This window comes from Hibiscus syriacus, unplaced genomic scaffold (genome assembly GCF_006381635.1).
Source record: "Hibiscus syriacus cultivar Baekdansim isolate YM2019G1 unplaced genomic scaffold, ASM638163v2 tig00000715_pilon, whole genome shotgun sequence".
In the NCBI taxonomy this organism is placed as follows: domain Eukaryota; kingdom Viridiplantae; phylum Streptophyta; class Magnoliopsida; order Malvales; family Malvaceae; genus Hibiscus; species Hibiscus syriacus.
The window spans coordinates 2,154,113-2,173,378 of NW_024061811.1; the positions used below are offsets into that span (position 1 = coordinate 2,154,113).

At 34.7% G+C, this 19,266-nt stretch overlaps 1 protein-coding gene across 2 annotated transcripts; it reads right to left on the reverse strand.

Annotated features, from left to right (window-relative positions):
- Window positions 1–7,651: 7,651 nt before the first annotated feature.
- Window positions 7,652–9,950, reverse strand: LOC120211906 (ferredoxin, root R-B2-like). 2 transcript variants are annotated; one of them, XM_039210384.1, is made up of 3 exons: window positions 9,800–9,950; window positions 9,466–9,469; window positions 7,652–8,226 (listed from the first exon to the last, which is right to left on the reverse strand). In XM_039210384.1, the coding sequence occupies exon 3, from the start codon at window positions 8,216–8,218 to the stop codon at window positions 7,763–7,765; it is 456 nt and encodes a 151-aa protein (XP_039066315.1). In that variant the 5' UTR covers window positions 8,219–8,226; window positions 9,466–9,469; window positions 9,800–9,950; the 3' UTR covers window positions 7,652–7,762. The 2 variants fall into 2 exon arrangements, with proteins under 2 accessions (XP_039066315.1, XP_039066317.1); XM_039210386.1 differs by lacking the exon at window positions 9,466–9,469 and having other exon boundaries at window positions 9,783–9,950.
- Window positions 9,951–19,266: the final 9,316 nt, after the last annotated feature.

The window sequence follows — 19,266 nt, forward strand, 5'->3', positions numbered from 1 at the left end:
GACTCTAACCCAATTATTCAAGTCGAAGCCCAATTTCATGCCCACTCGAAAGGTGGCCGCGACACATGTATCGCTGTGTTAAAAAATACTATAAATTAAGCCACTATAAATATAATAAAAAGATTATCTAAAATAATTCAATAAATATGTTACACCCTGATTTTTTAAGTCAAAGTGTAAGGTTAACTTGGGAGATTTGCATTCTTTATGATAATATGTCAACATCATTGTTAATTTTTTAATATGAGTGTTTATATAACAAAAACGTAATATTAGGTGTAATTCAAGTTAAATAATAGTTGGAGTATCAAAACAAAAATTAAATAATAGTTGAATGTGATTTGTATACCTTTTTTAGTATGGGTTTGTATACCTTTTTTAGTATGGGTGGACCATGGCCTAAGCAGGCATAGGCCTAAATTCGCCTCTGATCTCGTATACATGCATTCACCTTATGTAACAGAAATAAGTACTATTTTATGAAATTAATTTATTTTGATATTAATTTTATAAAAAATGTTATTTTAATAGTTTAACCCAAAAGCCCAAAACATATAATTTATATTTTAGATCGATATTTTTAAAATAATATGTTATAATATTAAACATTATAAATAATCATGCTTAAATACCAGATTATATTTATTATATTATTTCTATTAACCATAATTAATTATAGAAATAGGGATACCAAAATATTAAAGATAAATTTATAAAAATACTTTTCACAAATTAATTAAGTTTACCAGAATTGAAATAATTAGAACACAACCGTGTGCTTTATCTGAAGTCAAAAACTATGAACATAATAATATTGAAATGTTGCGTGTACGTGTAAAACATTATTGAAGAGTGTTCATAATACAAATGCAATCTACCTTTATATATTTAATACTTTCTTTAAAATTTAATATTTTCATTAAAGTAATGAAGCAGATTTCATGTGCATGCAAATCATCCAATAATATATTTTCTTAAGAAGTTTCAATACCATTTTATTTTTGATGTATGCATAATGATACAATAAAATCTTGTTTGACTAATGCAAATGCTTTTGAAATTATAATTTCGTTATATATGTAAAATATTATTTTATATTAAATTTTAAAACTATATATGCATTTTGGTTTAATGTGAGAACTAAAACATGTATTTTGATTTGGGCATATTTAATATATATATATATATATATATATATATATATATATTTGATTTTTATTCGTTTTGCACAAAGTGATAGCAATCTTTACCGAAAAATCACTTATTTTGTGATTATTTACGTGTCAGACACCGTTAGAGAAAATATTAAAGATCTAACACCCTTGGCAGAAAGACACGCTTACGCTGATGTGACATCACGTGTTGAAAGGCGTGGTTCATGGCCAGGGCACGATACATGGGTCGCGTCTTTCTGCTAGCTGACACTCGCGTCAGAAAGGCGCAATGCATGGGTCACGCCTTTCATAATTAAATCCCAACCGTTCACACTCCCCTACCCATTCGCCCAAACCCCATCCCATCCTATAAATAGCCCCTCTCAACTATTTTCACCACACTAAATCCTATCAAATTATCTCAAACCATATCAAAACCAAACCATCTTAAAGTTAAACACCAGTCAAATTTTATTTAGAAGATAATATATTATATTATATTATATTCCATTAAATTAATATTTTAGTATTTTATTAAATTGTTTTATATTATTTTTTTGCAGTTATAAAATGAAAGGTGGTCTGCTTCGTTTGGATGAAAATCATATATCGAGACATTTTGTTGATACGATAACATTCTTAAATTCTATATTAATTTAAATTATTAGTAATAATTTATTTATTTAATTTTTTATTATTAGTATATATATTATTTTTTGTAATTATAATAATTTTAGGAGAACGACCGTATATTAGATCCTTTTATCTGCAACCTTAAGTTAGCGATACCAACCCGTGTCTGGTCGTATTTAGTCGAGGCTGGATTCGGTTACGTAGCTAGATATGAAGGCCACTGTAGGATAGAACCAAACCTGATTTCTGCATTAGTCGAGCGGTGGAGACCGGAGATACACACATTCCATTTTCATGCGGAAAGGACACGATTATGATAGAGGATGTTTTCATGCACTTGAGGCTTTTGGTAGATGGGGATGTGCTTTCAGGGATGACGCACAGTAACTGGAATTCATTGTGTCAGGAATATCTAGGAGGTGTCTCGCCAAATTTTAACGATTGTCGGATTCCGTTAAATTGGTTGGATGCAAATTTCCAGAATTTGAGTGACACGAAACAATTCATGTGTTCTAAAAAAGCTTGTTACAAACATTTCATTTGATGCAATAATTCTTTTTTGTAGATCTGTAACTAATCTAGGGTGATAGACATGACCATTTTGCATCCATGTCTGAGCTTGTCCCCCGAGCTTCACAAAAAGCGCTCTCAAATAAAAATATGTCATTTTTACCAAAGTTGTTACATGAGCATAAAATGTAGAACTTACTAACTTTGTTTCTATAAAAATGAAAATGATTGAAAGAAAAAATAATAGCAGTTTCACATACCCATGCGCACAAGTAATTGGCGCTTATCATTCTTCTTGAACCTTCCATGATAGTTCGCAGCAACGTGTCGAATACAGTACCTATGTTGGACATAGGGTGGTTGCCACATTGGACCCAAAGACTTCATTGCTGCTTTAATCTCAGCTCCGCGATCTAAAATGACACAGATTTTTTCCTTCGTGATAACATGTGAGCTTAAGTTTCGAAGGAAAAAAGCCCAAGAATAGGTATATTCTCCTTCAACAAAGGCAAAAGCAACTAGAAGAATGTTGCGATTACCATCTTAGACAACTGCTAATAGTAAAACTTTCTTGTATTTTCCATAAAAGAATGTCCCGTCGATTTGGACCACAAGCTTGCAGTATTTCACAACATTAATGCATTGTAGGTAAGTCCAAAAAAACCGGTAGAATTGACATCGATCGCGAAGAACTCGATCATTATGGTATACATGGCAAGTTTTGAAGTCAACAATTGTCTTAGAATTCAACCTCCACACCACTCTAAACCAACTTGGTAGTTCGTTGTAAGATACATCCTATTCGCCGTGAAATTTTTTAATCGCACTCTACTTTGCCAACCATGTTTTTCTGTATGAGACAGAATATACATACTGCGATTGTATAGCTGAAATTGACACAACAATAGCTATATGGGAGCTTGCTTTTACTATGGGCATGATGGCTTGGCAGATCATTTCGGAGTAAAAGTTGGGATGATCTTGGTTAATCCCCCTATCACAACATGTGTGAGGACCGTTGTATATCGTTAGTTCCCATCTATTATTTTTCCTCTTCCACTTCGATACGTGAACCATCCAATTGCATTCGTTTTCACGTTGGACACAGTGGAAGACATACTTTTCGGACGTAGAGAGGTCGACTCTGGACTGAATAGAATTACGAATATTGTAATTCTGGCCCGTACATTGCACCATAGTCAGCTTCATACATGTGTGCTGGAGGTTCGTTTGTACCACATTTGTGGGAACTTCATCTACATCATCATCATCGGAGTTGAACTACAGTGATTCTGGGTGAACGAATAGTCCAGTCTTAACACCATCCGCACCTGGCTCACGAAGCGGTTCTTCTGGTGGAGATGAGGGTTCCTCCACGCTGTCCACATTTAGGTCGAACAACCTGGTACTTGCATGTCTTCCCCTTGAACTAGAAGGCATCTCGACATTGAGATCGAAGAAGCTCGCAGTATAATGCCTCCCCTTAGAGCTTGAAGCCATCGTGTCAAATGGAAAATGCACATATTGTTGCGTCGAGGGCATCTCAATATTTTGATCAAAGAAATTGGCAGATGAATGTCTTCCCCTTGAACTGGACGCGATGTTGACACACAGATTGTTTGTGGACCCACCTCAGTACAGATCGTAAGGAGCTGCTGATGAATGTCTCCCTATTTAACTTGATGGGATGTCACCATGATGCGGATTTCCTATTATGGCATTAAAATCATTACAAATTACTGTAGTTAGGATGTCAACTTGATTGCTTGTTGAGTCAGCCCATAGTGGAAGCTTAATGACATACCCCGAACAGCACGTATTTCAACAAACTTTGCATACATCTCTGTATCGACGTCTGAATAATGATTTTGAGAATCAACCGTCATTTCAACATCATCATCGTTCGATAGTTCGAACGATGTATAAGTTAACGGAAACATTGATGTTGGAAATCTGTACTGAAGCGACGACAATCTTCTAGTACTTCCAACATGAACCTTCCTTGAAATATTCGTTATCAGCTCCTCAAGAGTTATATTTCTCTTGAAGGATATTTTAACAGAATAATTTAATACGAACACAACGTCGGTTTCTTCTTCCCGAATTTCTCCACCATAGTAAACAATAGCTGAAATTCGCGTCATTGTGAGAGTTTGAAAGGGAGACAGTCTTATATTTGCAAAAAAAAAAACTGAAATAAGCCTAATCAAATAAATAATATATGGATTAAAATATAACACAATAAAGTTTTTACAAATAAACGTAAATAATTTAAATACTATAATTTTATATTATTACCGTATCAGCAAAAATGTTTCGATGTATGATCTCACTTTCCAATTTTACAACAACAAAAAAATTAATAGAAAATAATTAGTACAATATTTTTTTTCAAATAATCATATATAAAAAAATATTATGTATTAAAAAATTACCTTAAAACGAAAGATCGAACGAATTTTTGAAACAAAGATAAGAAGAATTGTTGGGTGATGTTTACGGGTTGAGAGACCTTATTTATAGTCGAGGGGGAAGTTTAAAAGCAGAAAAATTCGGATACAATTATGAAAGGCGCGACTCATGCACTGCGCCTTTCTTGCGCGTGTGTTAGCTGGCAGAAAGACGCGGCCCATGCACCGCGCCTTACGCTGATGTGGCTCCAGCTGTCATAAGGCGCGGTTTATGGGCCGCGCCTTTCTGCAAAGGATGCTAAATCCGTAATATTTTCTCTAACGGTGTCTGACACATAAATAATAAAAAATCAAAGATTTTTCGATAAATACACCAACCATATTCATATGATCTTTTATATTTATTTATGTATATAAATAAGTATATCTATTTAACATAAAAGTAATTAAATTTATCTACTTCGTTAAATGTATATAATAAAATATTTTGAACTTCAGGTTAGAAAATAAACCGTGTGCGAATTGTGGTGTGTGAAAAATGTCTAATTTGGCACTGATGAAACCAATAATATTCACACACGTGGCACATTTACAGGTGTCAGATAATAGATCTTTTATTGGATTGAAATAAATTTGGTTGGCAAGCAGCATAAAGAGAAGAATTTAAAAATGAAATGCCTTGTCCTTTTAAAAATAATTTCAAAATAAAATATTCATTGTGCTGACGCAAATCTTAAGTAGAGCGCACGCGTTAGCCACCGCCACCCTCGCTTTCATTGAGCTGGTCGAGTGACACCTCAGCACCTGCACGTGTCCAGTTTATTCCATTACTCTCTTCCAGAATTACCCTTCACATTAAATGATAAAATTATTTTATTTAAAAAAACGAAAGAGCCTTATTAAATATTTATTTTAATAAGTTGATTTCAGTGTGGCTAAAATGATTCATGCGAAGAAATTGCAGAATTATCAATTTATTAATTGCAAATTATATAATATATTACATTGTTAATTTATTTTTTAGGTCAATAATTCACGTAATTAAGAAAAACAAAACTGAAAGGTCAATAGCAGCAATCTAGTTCTAAAAATGGAATCATAAGTTTAATTATTATTCTTTGCCTTTACTTAAACACAAGTGAAAAAAGTTATAAGAATTTATTTTTGTTAAGAAATGGTGATATCAGATATGAATTAATTTGAGGACTTTACATGTGGTGTATCATTCAAGTTTCACTTATTATAAATTTAAAGATTATTCTATTTTTTAGTAAAAAGAATTATTTTTAAAAATACTGATTCGTTTATTTTAAAAATATAATTTGCAAACGATAACATATTAGAGACGAGGAAAACAATTTGACCATTAATTTGATTGTTTTTTTTAAACCCAATCAAATATAGTCATCGTGGAACCCAAATTCGAATTAAATTCATCAAAGTGATTTTTTTGGGTTCCGTAACCTCCTATCTCCTTCTTATCACTCTTTTGTTTTTCAATTTTCTCCTCCGTATCTAGGCCATTGAAGAGGTAGCAAATCCGATTTGTGGCCTTTTACATAATCCAAGGATTATTTTGGTTAATTATTCAATACATATTGTTTTCATGCATTGATAGTGCAATTTTTCATTATTTAAATAAAATTATAATTATAAAGTCATAGTGTAAATCTCATTTTTTTTTGGATAAATTTTTTATATTTAAAATGCTACTCCCATGCTATTATCTTATTAATTAAGACTTTAAAAAACTTTGGATGAAATGAGCTTTTATATATTTAATATTACAATGCTAAAAAGGCATTTGAAATGACCTTGTTATAGCTAAGGTAATTTTTTGCCTAAAGAAAAGTCGCATCCAATTTTGCTCCTGGAAAGCCAACATTTTCTCTTTGCTTCCTATATAACATAAAATGCAGTGAAATAAGAAAGCGAAAAAGACAAGTGAGAAATGGATATAAGTGGCAAAGGCATTTTGTGGGCATATAAAAGGAAAAAGAAGAAAGTGTCTTTAGACTCACTCATTGAGAGAGAGAGAGATCAAAGTCCTCTCATTCATCACTCATTTCATTCTAAGGTCATATCCATTTTCATTTTTTCCCTTTGTTTTCCATCTTGCACTTTGATCAATCAGTCAATTTCAAAACAAACAAAAAGTAGAATGCCCATAGGGCATTGGCACATAAATATGAGAGGTGGTGTTGTCCAAATCTGCAACACAACCCCTTCAAAACATTACTTTTGTATCATTTTTAGTGAGGTTGTGGTCAATGAAAAAGGTAATTTCATTTTATCACTCCTTTTTCTCTTGCATAAACTCTGGTCCACATTAAATCCTCAACTTTGTCTCATGCTCTTATTCATTTTGTTAACTTATAGTTCATTATTTTGATTTTTTAATTACTAGAAGAACAGCAATATGGATATAAAAGAAATAATTGCAAAAATTGATATTTGAAGCATGCTATTCTTTTAGAAGAATAACTATAAAATCATCTGGACTGAATACTAGCCATGATTTTGAGACTATTGGCAATGTAGGTCCAATTGCAAATGACATACAAGTTTTGTTCATTTCAACTTTGGAATAAAGCCCAGGATATTCTTTTTTGGAAGTTCAGAATGGAGCCCAAGCCCTTCTCCTGAAAATGGAATCCATTCATCATGATAACCTAATAATGTCATTTCAATTAGAATATTGACCGAGTGTATTTCATTTTATTTTATTTTAAAATAATTTATTCAAAAAGTTAAAAGTCATCCAAACCAAATCCTATTTTTTATAACTTTGTTTGTCTTAATTTTTATGATAAAAAAAAATTATTTGTAAATTAGTTTAAAAAAGAGCTTCTGTTATTAGAGATAATATTGGAAGTTCCACAGAACAGGGCTCCAGCTCCAACCATGCCAATCCACAAATATGATTGAATTTCTGAGCTGATATGACATTTCAGCAAAAAACACTTTATAAAGGGCATCGTCATTTACCCTTATTGCCGACAAATTAATATAAGAGTTCACAGAAAACTGGTACTCATTTCAGACCACAAATACTTAGTAGAGCTCGCTTTCCTTGTGGGTGTGAATCTCACAGTCTGAGGTTGGGTACGAAACACAGGTCAGCACATAACCATCCTCCATTTGTTTTTCATCGAGGAAAGAGCCATCGGATTGATCCACAGAACCTGAAACTATTTTCCCGACACATGTGCAGCAAGCTCCAGCCCTGCAAGAATATGGCAATTCAACTCCTTTTTCCTCAGCTGCATCCAAAATGTACTGGTCATGGGTGGCTTCAAACTCGTTCACCTCACCATTTGGTCCTACAAGCTTAATTTTGTAGGAGGTTGCCATTGAGGTTCTGTAATTGGAGGAACTCTTCAAGCCAAAAGATTTAGAGATGCTCTTAACAGATCCAAGAGATGTTGGGGCTTTGACGATAGCTCTTGTAGATCGATTGGAAATTGCAGATTTAACAATGTAAGGGGAGGTAAGGCTCAAAGTTGCCATATTTACTCCTGAATCCAAGTAATATTAGTTAGAATTTTAAACCGTACTGATGATTATATTACATATATAATCAGAAAAGTAGGATGACCCTGGTACAGAAAAAGCTGAAAAGGCGGCAACAAAACCAGACAAATAACAATAACTAAGCAAAATCAGAAAGGGACCAGTGAGCTAATATTCAGATTGTTGATTCGGGGACAATGGCATGATCTATGTTTCCTTATCAGCAACATTGCTAAGCTGTTAAATATAACTTCAATAGCATGAGTAATCGGTTGGGGTTGTGAGAAGACATAGTATCAGTTTCAAGGTATCAAAGAACTAGCATTCCAAAAAACCAAGACATGTGAATGTGTTCTTTTATATGCTAGATAATCTCTAAATATTTTATCTCTTCCATTACTAGTTTATTACAATTCTCTTGTTCTTGAAGAAGATTGCATGTCATACAAGTTTATCTAAGGCTAGCTGTTTTTTAGCCTCTTCTAAATACCTGTACCATTTCTTAATAGAATAAGAGTGAAACTTGTAACCTGTTAATACTTTTAATGAAGAAGAAATTATATCACCCATTTCAGTATTAACAGGACAATTAATGTCAGGAGCACTATGAGAAGAGACTAGCAAAGGGCTCCCTGCTCTTCACTCGAGGCTCCATACTTCGAATAAATTAACAAAATATTCTTAAAAGAATATACCAGACATGAAATGTTATATTGTTCCCTCATAATAAGACCAAAACAGAACCAACAAGACTTAATCCCACATATAAGGGTACAATAACAAGATCCGAAACATATATATTTATGTTGGGTACATAAACCCTCCACCTCAATTCATTCTTATTCATCCGTATCATATTTACAAATTTTAATAGTTTCATACAATTATTTATCAAGTCCAACCATGCCCGTTTTGGTTTCCCTTTCAAGCTTCTATCCAATGCAATGTTGATTTGATCCGTCCTTCTAACAGAATAGAAGGATCAGAACCCAACACTCTTTACCACAAAGATCAAATAAACTGAAATGCAATGTAAGCAAATAAAAGTAGAGCTGTTATTACAAGCTTGGTCTACTTATATGATTAATATGAAAACCCATTTTTTCACGTCTCCATTTGAGCAGCATAGAAGTCAATTTCAAGGAGCACGTTCTAAGAATTGTCAATAGGCACAAAAGCAAGGATTTAACATTTCAGACAATAAACTAGGAAAGCATCCAAGATGAAGTAATAACTTAACCTACAGAAATGATAAAACTTTTCTCATGTGTAAAAACCATCACCTTTGATTCTCTGTGTTTCAAGGTTCAAACTTTTCCAAATCAAGAATTGAAAATTTTCACTATAGCCAACACAAGGAAATGCACTATCATACTCCTACCACATTCAACCAGAAAACAAAAACCTAGATAAGGCAGAAATAAGCAAAAACCCAAATATCAGAACCAAGTATTCAGACCTTAAAAGAGATGACAAACAAGAGATCCTAGATGCAGATATAAAGATGTACATGCAAAATATTAAAGAGAAGGGGAGAGAAAAAGAGAGAAAGGGGGCTTACAAAGTAGGGGGAGCGCCGGAGCGGAGAAAATGAGGGTATCCAAGTTTTTGAATCTTATAAACTTAATTATAGTTGTTGTTTTCTAATGGTCTACTTGTTTATATATTGAGAAAGTTGGTCCAGGTTCAAGTCGGCGGCTTCGGCATTTGGTATCAATGGGGTTTTTGGCATTTGTTGGCAGGCAAAGCCAAAGGCTTGGGCTTTTCTGTAATTTTCTTACGCCTAAACTCTCTGAAATATCCTCGTTCGTAAATAAAAAAGAGAAAATAACCTCAGTGATCGAAAATTTCTTATAATATACGATTTTGACTAATTTTTTTTCGATTTGCTAAAATGACCAACAAAATCACAATGTGATCTCTAAATCGCAACACGATCTCCAGTATCGCAAATCAATTTCCAAATTCGCAACACGATTTTGACTATCGTATTGCGATTTTCCAAATTCGCATTGCGATTTTAAAAAATCGCAATGCGAATATGTAAATCGTAACATGATTCTGACTATCGCAACGCGCGCGATTTTGATTGTCGCAACGCTGAATTTCAAATTCGCAACAGGTTTTAGTTTCGCAACACAAATGTTTTGGGAATACAACTACGCAGCAGCAACAACTCATAACCTAAATCCTTAAATCGTAACTCATTCCATCTTCATATATCACTCTCTCCGGCGACATCCGTTCTTATATCCAACGACATCCTTCCCCATCCGGCAACAGGTTTTAGTTTCACAGCTCGTTTGTTTAGTAAATTAATTTACAATAATGAAATCATTTAATGTTGATCATGTTTGAATAGATTTGTGTTTTTGAGTGTTATGAGAGAATGTTCATGGTGTTTTACAATATATGCCTTTACCCATGAATCTTCAACTAAAACTGTCATTAAAAAAGTTATCTTATGAAACTCTAATGTTACGTGTTGCAAATAACTTGAATTTAGAGCCCCTAAGTGGATTTAGGCTATCTTATCAGAGAAAATGTAAAATTTATTTGTTAACCGACAATGAAAATGTTGAACGATTCATTGCTTACATTAGTGTTTCGCAAGATGATGTTACATTGTATGTTGTTGAACCTAGAAGTAGTGAAGTTGGGTCAGTAGCGGGTAGTAATCAACTAAGTTTTTCAACCCCAGTTTATGGTGCTCAAAATTTAATGGTTCCACCACAATTTCATCACCAAGAAAATTTTGTTTCACCACATTTCCAATACCAAACACAATCTCAAAACCCACAACCTTTCCTTAATCCAAATCTCAATCAACTTTCAGCATCAAATTCTGGTTTTTGTATTGACCAGTTAGACGATGATGAGCCAACAGAAAAAATTGTGAGTACTAGTCAGTATTCGAAATTTGATCTTGGTCAATACCCGGACTTTGATCTTGGTAAATACTCAGATTTTGATGATGTTTCAGAAGAAGAAACAGACCCTGCGTGTAATGATTTTGATATTGGTCAATACCCGAATTTTGATGATGAAACAGCCGCTGCCGAGAAAGATGTTGTTGATGATAAAGAGGAGGAAGTTACGACTGTGAATGAACATGTTGAACATCCATTCTGTAATTCATATAACCCTGAAGAAGAGAAAGAATAAGAAGAAATCCCCGAAGTAAATGCCACTGGAGTATAACTGGAATATGCCAGAATTACTTCAGATACCGGAAGAAGAGTTGGTAAAGATAGCAGTTGATTGTTACACAAAAATTATTTGTATCAAGAAAGATGATTGTTTTGATACAAAGGAAGAATTGAAGATAGCTTTGTATACGAAATATGTGGAAGATGACTATCAACTAAAAGTTAACAAATCAAGCAAAGATTGTTTTGAAACAAGGTGTATGATTGACAAAAACTGTACGTGGCGTATGATTGCAAAGAGGATAAAAGATTGCGAAATGTTTCAAGTTAGGACTTTTATTGATAAACATACATGTTCAAGAACCCAAGTTTTTCCTCACCATAGACAGGCAAACAAAAAGGTGTTGGGTGGTTTTCTAGCTGAGTTAATGTTTTTGAATGACAGGGTATATCGGGGACATGAAATTATGACTGACATGAATGCTCGGTTCAAGATTAGTATCTCATATTCTCAAGCTTGGAGAGCCAAATGTTATGTCTTGGAATTGTTGAGGGGGTCGCCAGAAGCATCGTTTGCCAAACTGCCGGCTTATTGTCACAATTTAAAGCTGAAAAATCCTGGGTCGGTAACTCATATCAAAACAGATAGATATGGATGCTTTGAGTTATTGTTTATCGCCATTGGTGTTGCGGTTAGTAAATAATTATAATTTTGTTGACTCATTTTTGTTAGTTGCATGCATTTCACATTTAAATGATTATATTTCTTGTGTATATGATTTTGTAGATTCGTTCGTTTATTACTTGCATGCGCCCAATTATTATAGTTGACGGAGCATATTTGAAAGGTTGATACCTTGGAGTAAACTTATTAGCAGTAGCCATGGATGCTAACAATGGGATACTGCCAATAGCTTACGGGGTTGGCAAATCTAAAACCTCTGATTCATGGACATGGTTTATGGGGCATCTTAGGGATTGCATAGGTCCTATTAGCAATCTGAAAATCATATCCGATATGGCAAACTCAATTGACAACGTTGTTAGAAGGTGTTTCCCATATGTTTTTCATGGACTTTGTGGTGTTCATTTGTATAGAAATCTAAAATCAAGGTCTGCTGGTATAAAAAATCACAAATGGACATACTAGAAGGCTGTAAAAGCTTATCGGGAAGTGGATTTTAATAAGTATATAAATTGTTTAAGACGTGTTTTGCCTCAGTGTGCTCAAACACTAGAAGATGTCGGTTTGAAAGATGGTCAAGAGTACATCAACTTGGAGCAAGATATGGTTTCATGACATCTAATAGTGCAGAATCAATCAACGCTATAAGTCGTCATTCCCGGAAATTACCCATTACTATGTTAATAGAGTTTTTTCGAGCCTCTATTCAACAGTGGTACTGTAAGAAAAGAAACCATGCATGTATTATTTCTTTAAATTCGTAACTTATCATACATTTTATTAAGAATTATTTATTTAAATTTACAGGAACATTGGAACATCATGTTACACCATGGACTGAAAAAAAGATAACGAAACATGTTGTGAAGTCAACGTCATGGAGAGTTGAACCATGTTCAAACACTTTGTTTGAAGTACTGGATAATAACTTAAATGGGTCTGTCGATCTAAATGCAAAGACGTGTAGTTGTATGAAATGGAAAACATCTGGTTATCCGTGTGGCCATGTTATAAAAGTTGTTCTTCATCTAAACCAAGATGATTCAAGCGCATACGCTATGGATTGCTACACTACAGAAGTATATCGACAGACTTATGCCGAGATTATCTACCCTATTCCACATCCTTCTGAGTGGGACATACCAGATGACTTACAAACAGTTTTGGCACCAGCCATAGACAAAAGGCTACCTGGCCGACCAAAAAGTCACGATCGTATACCGTCTAAGGGTGAAGAGAAGAAGAGATCGACATGTAGTCGGTGCAAGGAAAGTGGTCATACAAGGTTGACATGTGGATCACCAGTGCAATCACAATCATCTTTTCCTCTACCAAAATATGGATCCTCATCAAAATCCAAAGATCATATGGTGTCAAGAAAAAGGCAATCAAAATCGCAATCAAAATCAAAATCCCAATCACAACCGGCTTCACCTTTTGGGACTATTAACTTAGGTGATTTTTAAATGCAAACGTTGTATTATGTGTATTTTATGTGTAAACTTTTAACATTTTCAGTTAGGCATGTATTAGTAACTTGAGTTTGAACATTGCTATGATCTGTTCAGTTGTTATCACTTATTACACATTCATTTGAATATCGCAACGCGAATTTGACTATCGCAACTCAAAAATCGCAATGCGAATTTGACTATCGCAACGCGAATATGACTATCGCAACGCCAAAATCGCAACGCGAAATTGACTATCGCAACGCGAATTTGACTATCGCAACGTGAATTTGATTATCGTAACGGGAATTTGACTATCGCAACGAGAAAATCGCAAAGCGTATTAGACTATTGCAACGCGAATTGACTTTCGCGTTGCGATTTTGGCTTTCGCATTGCGATTTTGACTTTCGTATTGCGATTTGAGTTTAGCGTTGCAAAAGTGTACCTTCAACAGGTCTTTTGCCTTCAATATGATGCAGATTGAAATCAACAAATCAACGTTTACATTTCAATCAATTAAATAATCACAAATAAGAATTATTTACACATCAATTAAACAAATCAACTTTTACAAATCAATTAAACAAGCACAAATAAGAATTATTTACACATCAATTAAACAAATCAACTTTTACAAATCAACTTTTACAAATCAATTAAACAAGCAAAAAATACTAATAATTCTTATTTTCCTCATCAATTAAACAAATCAGACTTTTAAAAATCAATTAAACAATAAAAAAAATGTACCCCAGACAGTTGTTTATACACCCATACATCAATTTCATGCAGCTCACTTTAGGATTAACCTGCAGAAACAAAACATTTGCTTAAACAAAACTTTTTATAGAATTATTATAGAATTCTAGGTACTTAACAACACTTGCATTTGACTTACAAATTGTTTATGGACACTTTCATAACGCGGATGCAGATAGGCAGCGTCTCGCATATATCGCTCTAGCCATAAAATACCGAAACCACAAGCCTACTGCACCTCTATCTCTATCGATGGGAGGTAGAAACTGTGTACTTCCTGTCGTCAAACGCTCCAAGCACATGCATACGAGAGGACCACAATCCCCTCTGGTTTCCTGTGTTTGTTGTGGCGCGGTCTCGTCTCTGATAACTGTAACATTGAAATTCTTTGGTTTCTTGTTTCCAGAATAAGTCCAATAATTAATCGCATCCAAGAATTTAGCCAAATGAGAGCTCCATACCTTAATAATATCTCTCAAATCAGGCAATGATATGTAATTTATCATGCTGTCATATACTATTGTCTTCAGGGATGGGAGCTGAAGCTCAACGAGAAGCCAATGAGTACATTCCAAAACAGGGATAAACACATGCAATCATAAGTAATAATTCAAATTGCGCACTTATTTATGAACACCTTTAAAATATTTAAAAAATAAATACTAACCTTATCGACCTCCCACCATGCAGGATAAAGTTTAGCTTGTCCATTAGCCAACACATATGATTCCTGTCGTTGATTCTTCAAGTGAACTTCGTGAAAAGACTTCGGCATAATTGTATATCGTATATTTTTTTATTTTTTCTCAATTTCCTTACTATTAGAAGACGTGACACCCATGCATCAATATGTTGTTTTACAAAAAAAGACATATATTAGTGAATTACATAAATTTAAAAAAAAATAATCAAAATGAAATATAAGAAGAAATATAAGACTTACCCCCCATCGAAATAGCCTTTGTCTTCAACCCTTAATAACACACCCCACCAAGACTGATCAATCAACAAATGCATATCATCATTGAGTTTGTATATGTCAGCGTAACACCCTGGCTCCGCTCATGTAGATAAAAATCAACTGTCGTCTTAGCCCAAAGGGTATTATCCAGAATTATTTCCGGTAGTTGTCTCCTCTCCACTTCATCTGCTGGAATGTTACTGGCTGGTAACTCATACGAAAACCAACAGTCATCCATCATGTCCGGCACGTGAGGGGGTTTCTCAATAAATCGACATATTACGTCGTATGAATCGGGCTCTTGAATGGTGGGAGGGACCTCTTCAACGATGACAGGGGCCTCTTGAACGGTGGGAGGGGACTCTTGAGGGATGATAGGGGCCTCTTGAACGATAGGAGAGGCCTCTTGAACGATGACAGGTGAGTCAGGCTTATTCTTACGGAGTCTTTGCACTATTGAGGTGAACGGAGACATAATGGCACGTGCATGTCGTCTGATGCGTGAACCCCGTCGTGCAAGAAAAACCCGACGTAAAGCATCCACCTTATCGGGCCGCTAAAAATAAATAAATTAATACATAAATCAGTAAATAAACAAACATGATATTAAACAGTGAAAACAAAGACAAATATGTTTCAAACTTGCACAGTATTCACCCAAGTCATTATTCTATCATAGTTCACAAAATGCATCAGATAACATTCCGGAAGTAAGCACTTATATATATATATATATATATATATATACATTTAAAAGGACAGCATATAGGTTTAGTGCATGTTCAAGGACAACATAAAGAGTAGTAGTTTATTCTTGAAACTTAAATTTGCAACACTGTGAAGTTAGTATTTGTCTTTGTCTTTTGGTTGAAGTAATGCAATCCATTCAAGTTTTAATTTGCAAAAGAAGAATAGTTTCTGAAACTTAAAATCGCAACGCGAAAATGACTATCGTAATACGGAAATGACTATCGCAACACAAATTTGACTATCGCAACGAGATAATCGCAATGCGAAATAAAAATCGCAACGCGAAGCCAAAATCACAACGCGAAACTAAATTCGCATTGCGATTTTCATTTTCGCATTGCGATTTTCTTGTTGTGATTTTTATTTCGCATTGCGATTATCCCGTTGCGATAGTCAAATTCGCGTTGCAATCGTCATTTTCGCGTTGCGATAGTCATTTTCGAATTGTGATTTTTAAGTTTCGTGTTGCGACTGTTCTTCTTCTGCAAATTGAAACTTGAATGGATTGCATTACTTCAACCAAAAGACAAAACAAAGACAAATACTAACTTCACAGGGTTATTTTAGAACTGTTTAGCAGTATTGGCAGCAACCGAATGAATTTACTAAGTAATCTAAGTGAAATGGTTAATCTAAGTGAAATTACGAGTAAATCAAGTTAAATATGAAAAATCTTAAACTTACCTCGTTACGTAGAGTATGAACCTCATTCTGCAACGATGCTACCATCTCACGTAGAGATGCTACCTCACCACGTAAAATAGATACCTTGTCACGCCATGCACCATTGTCATCGCGTAAAGTACTGACCTCCTCATGCAAGACATTGACCTCATCACGTAACTCCCCTAACTCATCCCGCGGAGGTGGAGGTGGAGAACAGGGAGATAAATGTCATGGCATCTTTTTCGGTCACCTATCATGAGGTGATGGTGGAGAAGAGGCTCGATGATATGACGGAATAGGTGATGGCTCTCGTTGTAGAGGTATATAGTATGGTCGATCAAGTGATGGCTCTGGGTGAGGTGACGGCTCTCGAAGTGGAGGCTGCTCATCATCCGTGCCATCAAAAAAACGCTTACTAGCTTGCCACCAATCAGTGGCAAGCTCAGCCTCCGTGGGTGTCAGACTATGTAATGGAGTGTTGTCCTCCTAACAATATAAAAACTCAAACAAAGTTAAACGTGTACTAGTAATAACTTGTTTATATATGGTAGTATTTGTGTTAACTTACATCATTTATTGTCGTATACCGTAGTAACTCTTCCCAAATCAACAGCTGTCGTTTCCTCTTCTAGGAAATAGCTCTAGGAATATCATTTGAAGTTTTTAATGCATATGTCTGCTTATTGGGAAAAACCTCAAATATCCAAATCTACAAAAACAATATAATACACAAACATTAGTAATTGTTAAATAATTAATTATAATTTTGGAAACATTATATTGAAATGCTTACCTTAAAGGCCCAAATAAAGCCTGACAATGTGTATTTGGAACCATCGCCACGCAAACTTTTGCGGTCATCAAAGGCAGATGACAACTTATTCCAGGTAGCTTTCCATATATACGAACCCCACGGAAATAGGTTCCATGCATTTATGTCCTCTACCAATAATATTAGGTCCTTAGGAATAGGTTGTTTGGCCTCTCTGCCTAAAAAGCCGGCATGCAAAAGTACTAAAAGGCATACTCGGACAACATCGACGTCATCCATCCGAGTAAAACCATCTTTCTTATTCAATAATCTCGTCAAGTCGTCGACGTGTAAATTCGGCTTCTCCATTGACAGCTCAGGAAAAACCCGGGATAACCATGATGGGCGGGTAATATGACTAGTGTATCGACCTACATCATCGTGTCTGAAGCGTAGACCAGTAATTAAGCAAAACTTCTCCCGCCCAAAACACGTATACGCCGGTGGAAAATGAAACCATATCTCTTCATTACCACGTTTTATACTCTCGGGTAGATCGCTAGTCATGGTCTAAAGCCACAAATGGGTCAACATAACATCTCCACCCGGATGTTGTACTTTCAGCCATGACCCGAAGCAAGTATCCTCAAACAATTTTCTTTGTACAGGTGAAAGCTTCGACGCAATTGTAGTGACTAGGCTTATTTTATTCCTTAAGGTCAATTGAGCTGAAAAAAAGTTCTACAAAAACAATAAACATATCAAGTTAGATTAATAACTACACTGTGAAGATATACCAAAAACATTAATAAACATAAAGAGTAGTAGTAGTTTATTCTTCAAACTTAAATTTGCAACACTGTGAATTTCGTATTTGTCTTTGTTTTTTGGTTGAAGTAATGCAATTCATTCAAGTTTCAATTTACAGAAGAATAATAGTTTTTGAAACTTAAAATCGCAACAAGAAAATGAAAATCGCAACACGAAAATAATTATCGAAACGCGAATTTGACTATCGCAACGAGATAATCGCAACGCAAAATGAAAATTGCAACACAAAAATGACTATCGCAACGCAAATTTGACTATCGTTGCGATTTTCATTTCGCGTTGCGATCCTCGGTTTCAAATAGTTATTGTCTAAAATTGAAACTTGAATGGATTGCATTACTTCAACCAAAAGACAAAACAAAGACAAATACTAACTTCACAGGGTTATTTTAGAACAGTTTAGCAGTATTGGAAGCAATCGAATGAATTTAATAAGCAATCTAAGTGAAATGGTTTATCTATTATTGAAATTACCAGTAAACTTATCATCAATTTCAATATGAAAAGCCTAATAATAATGCAAAAATTTCAAAATAAAAATAATTAAAAAACTAAACCTCGGTGGTTGATTTTCCATTTTTGATCGTGAATGATTGTGAGGGTGGCTCTGAGAGATGGAGATAGACGGATTTCGCCGGAGATGGGGACGGATTTCGTCGGAGATGGGGATGGATGTCGCCGTAGAGAGTGAGAATGGAGATGGGATTGAGTTGTGATTTAGGGTTTTAGGTTAAGAGTTTCGATTATGGGATGTATTAATATTCGTGTTTGGAATTTGAAAATAAAATACGCGTTGCGATACTAATGGCGCTTTGAAAATCGCATTGCGATTTTGTATTATCTCAACGCGATAGTCAGAATCGTGTTGCGAATATGTATTATCGCGTTGCGATTTACATATTCGCATTGCGATTTTCTAAAATTGCAACACTAATTTGGAAAATCGCAATGCGATAGTCAAAATCTCGTTGCGAATCTGGAAATTGATTTGCAATACTGGAGATCGCGTTGCGATTTAGAGATCGCATTGCGATTTTGT

Coding starts and splice junctions, on each gene's coding strand:
- LOC120211906 (XM_039210384.1), bottom strand. CDS start 8,218: ATGGCAACTTTGAGCCTTACCTCCCCTTACATTGTTAAATCTGCAATT.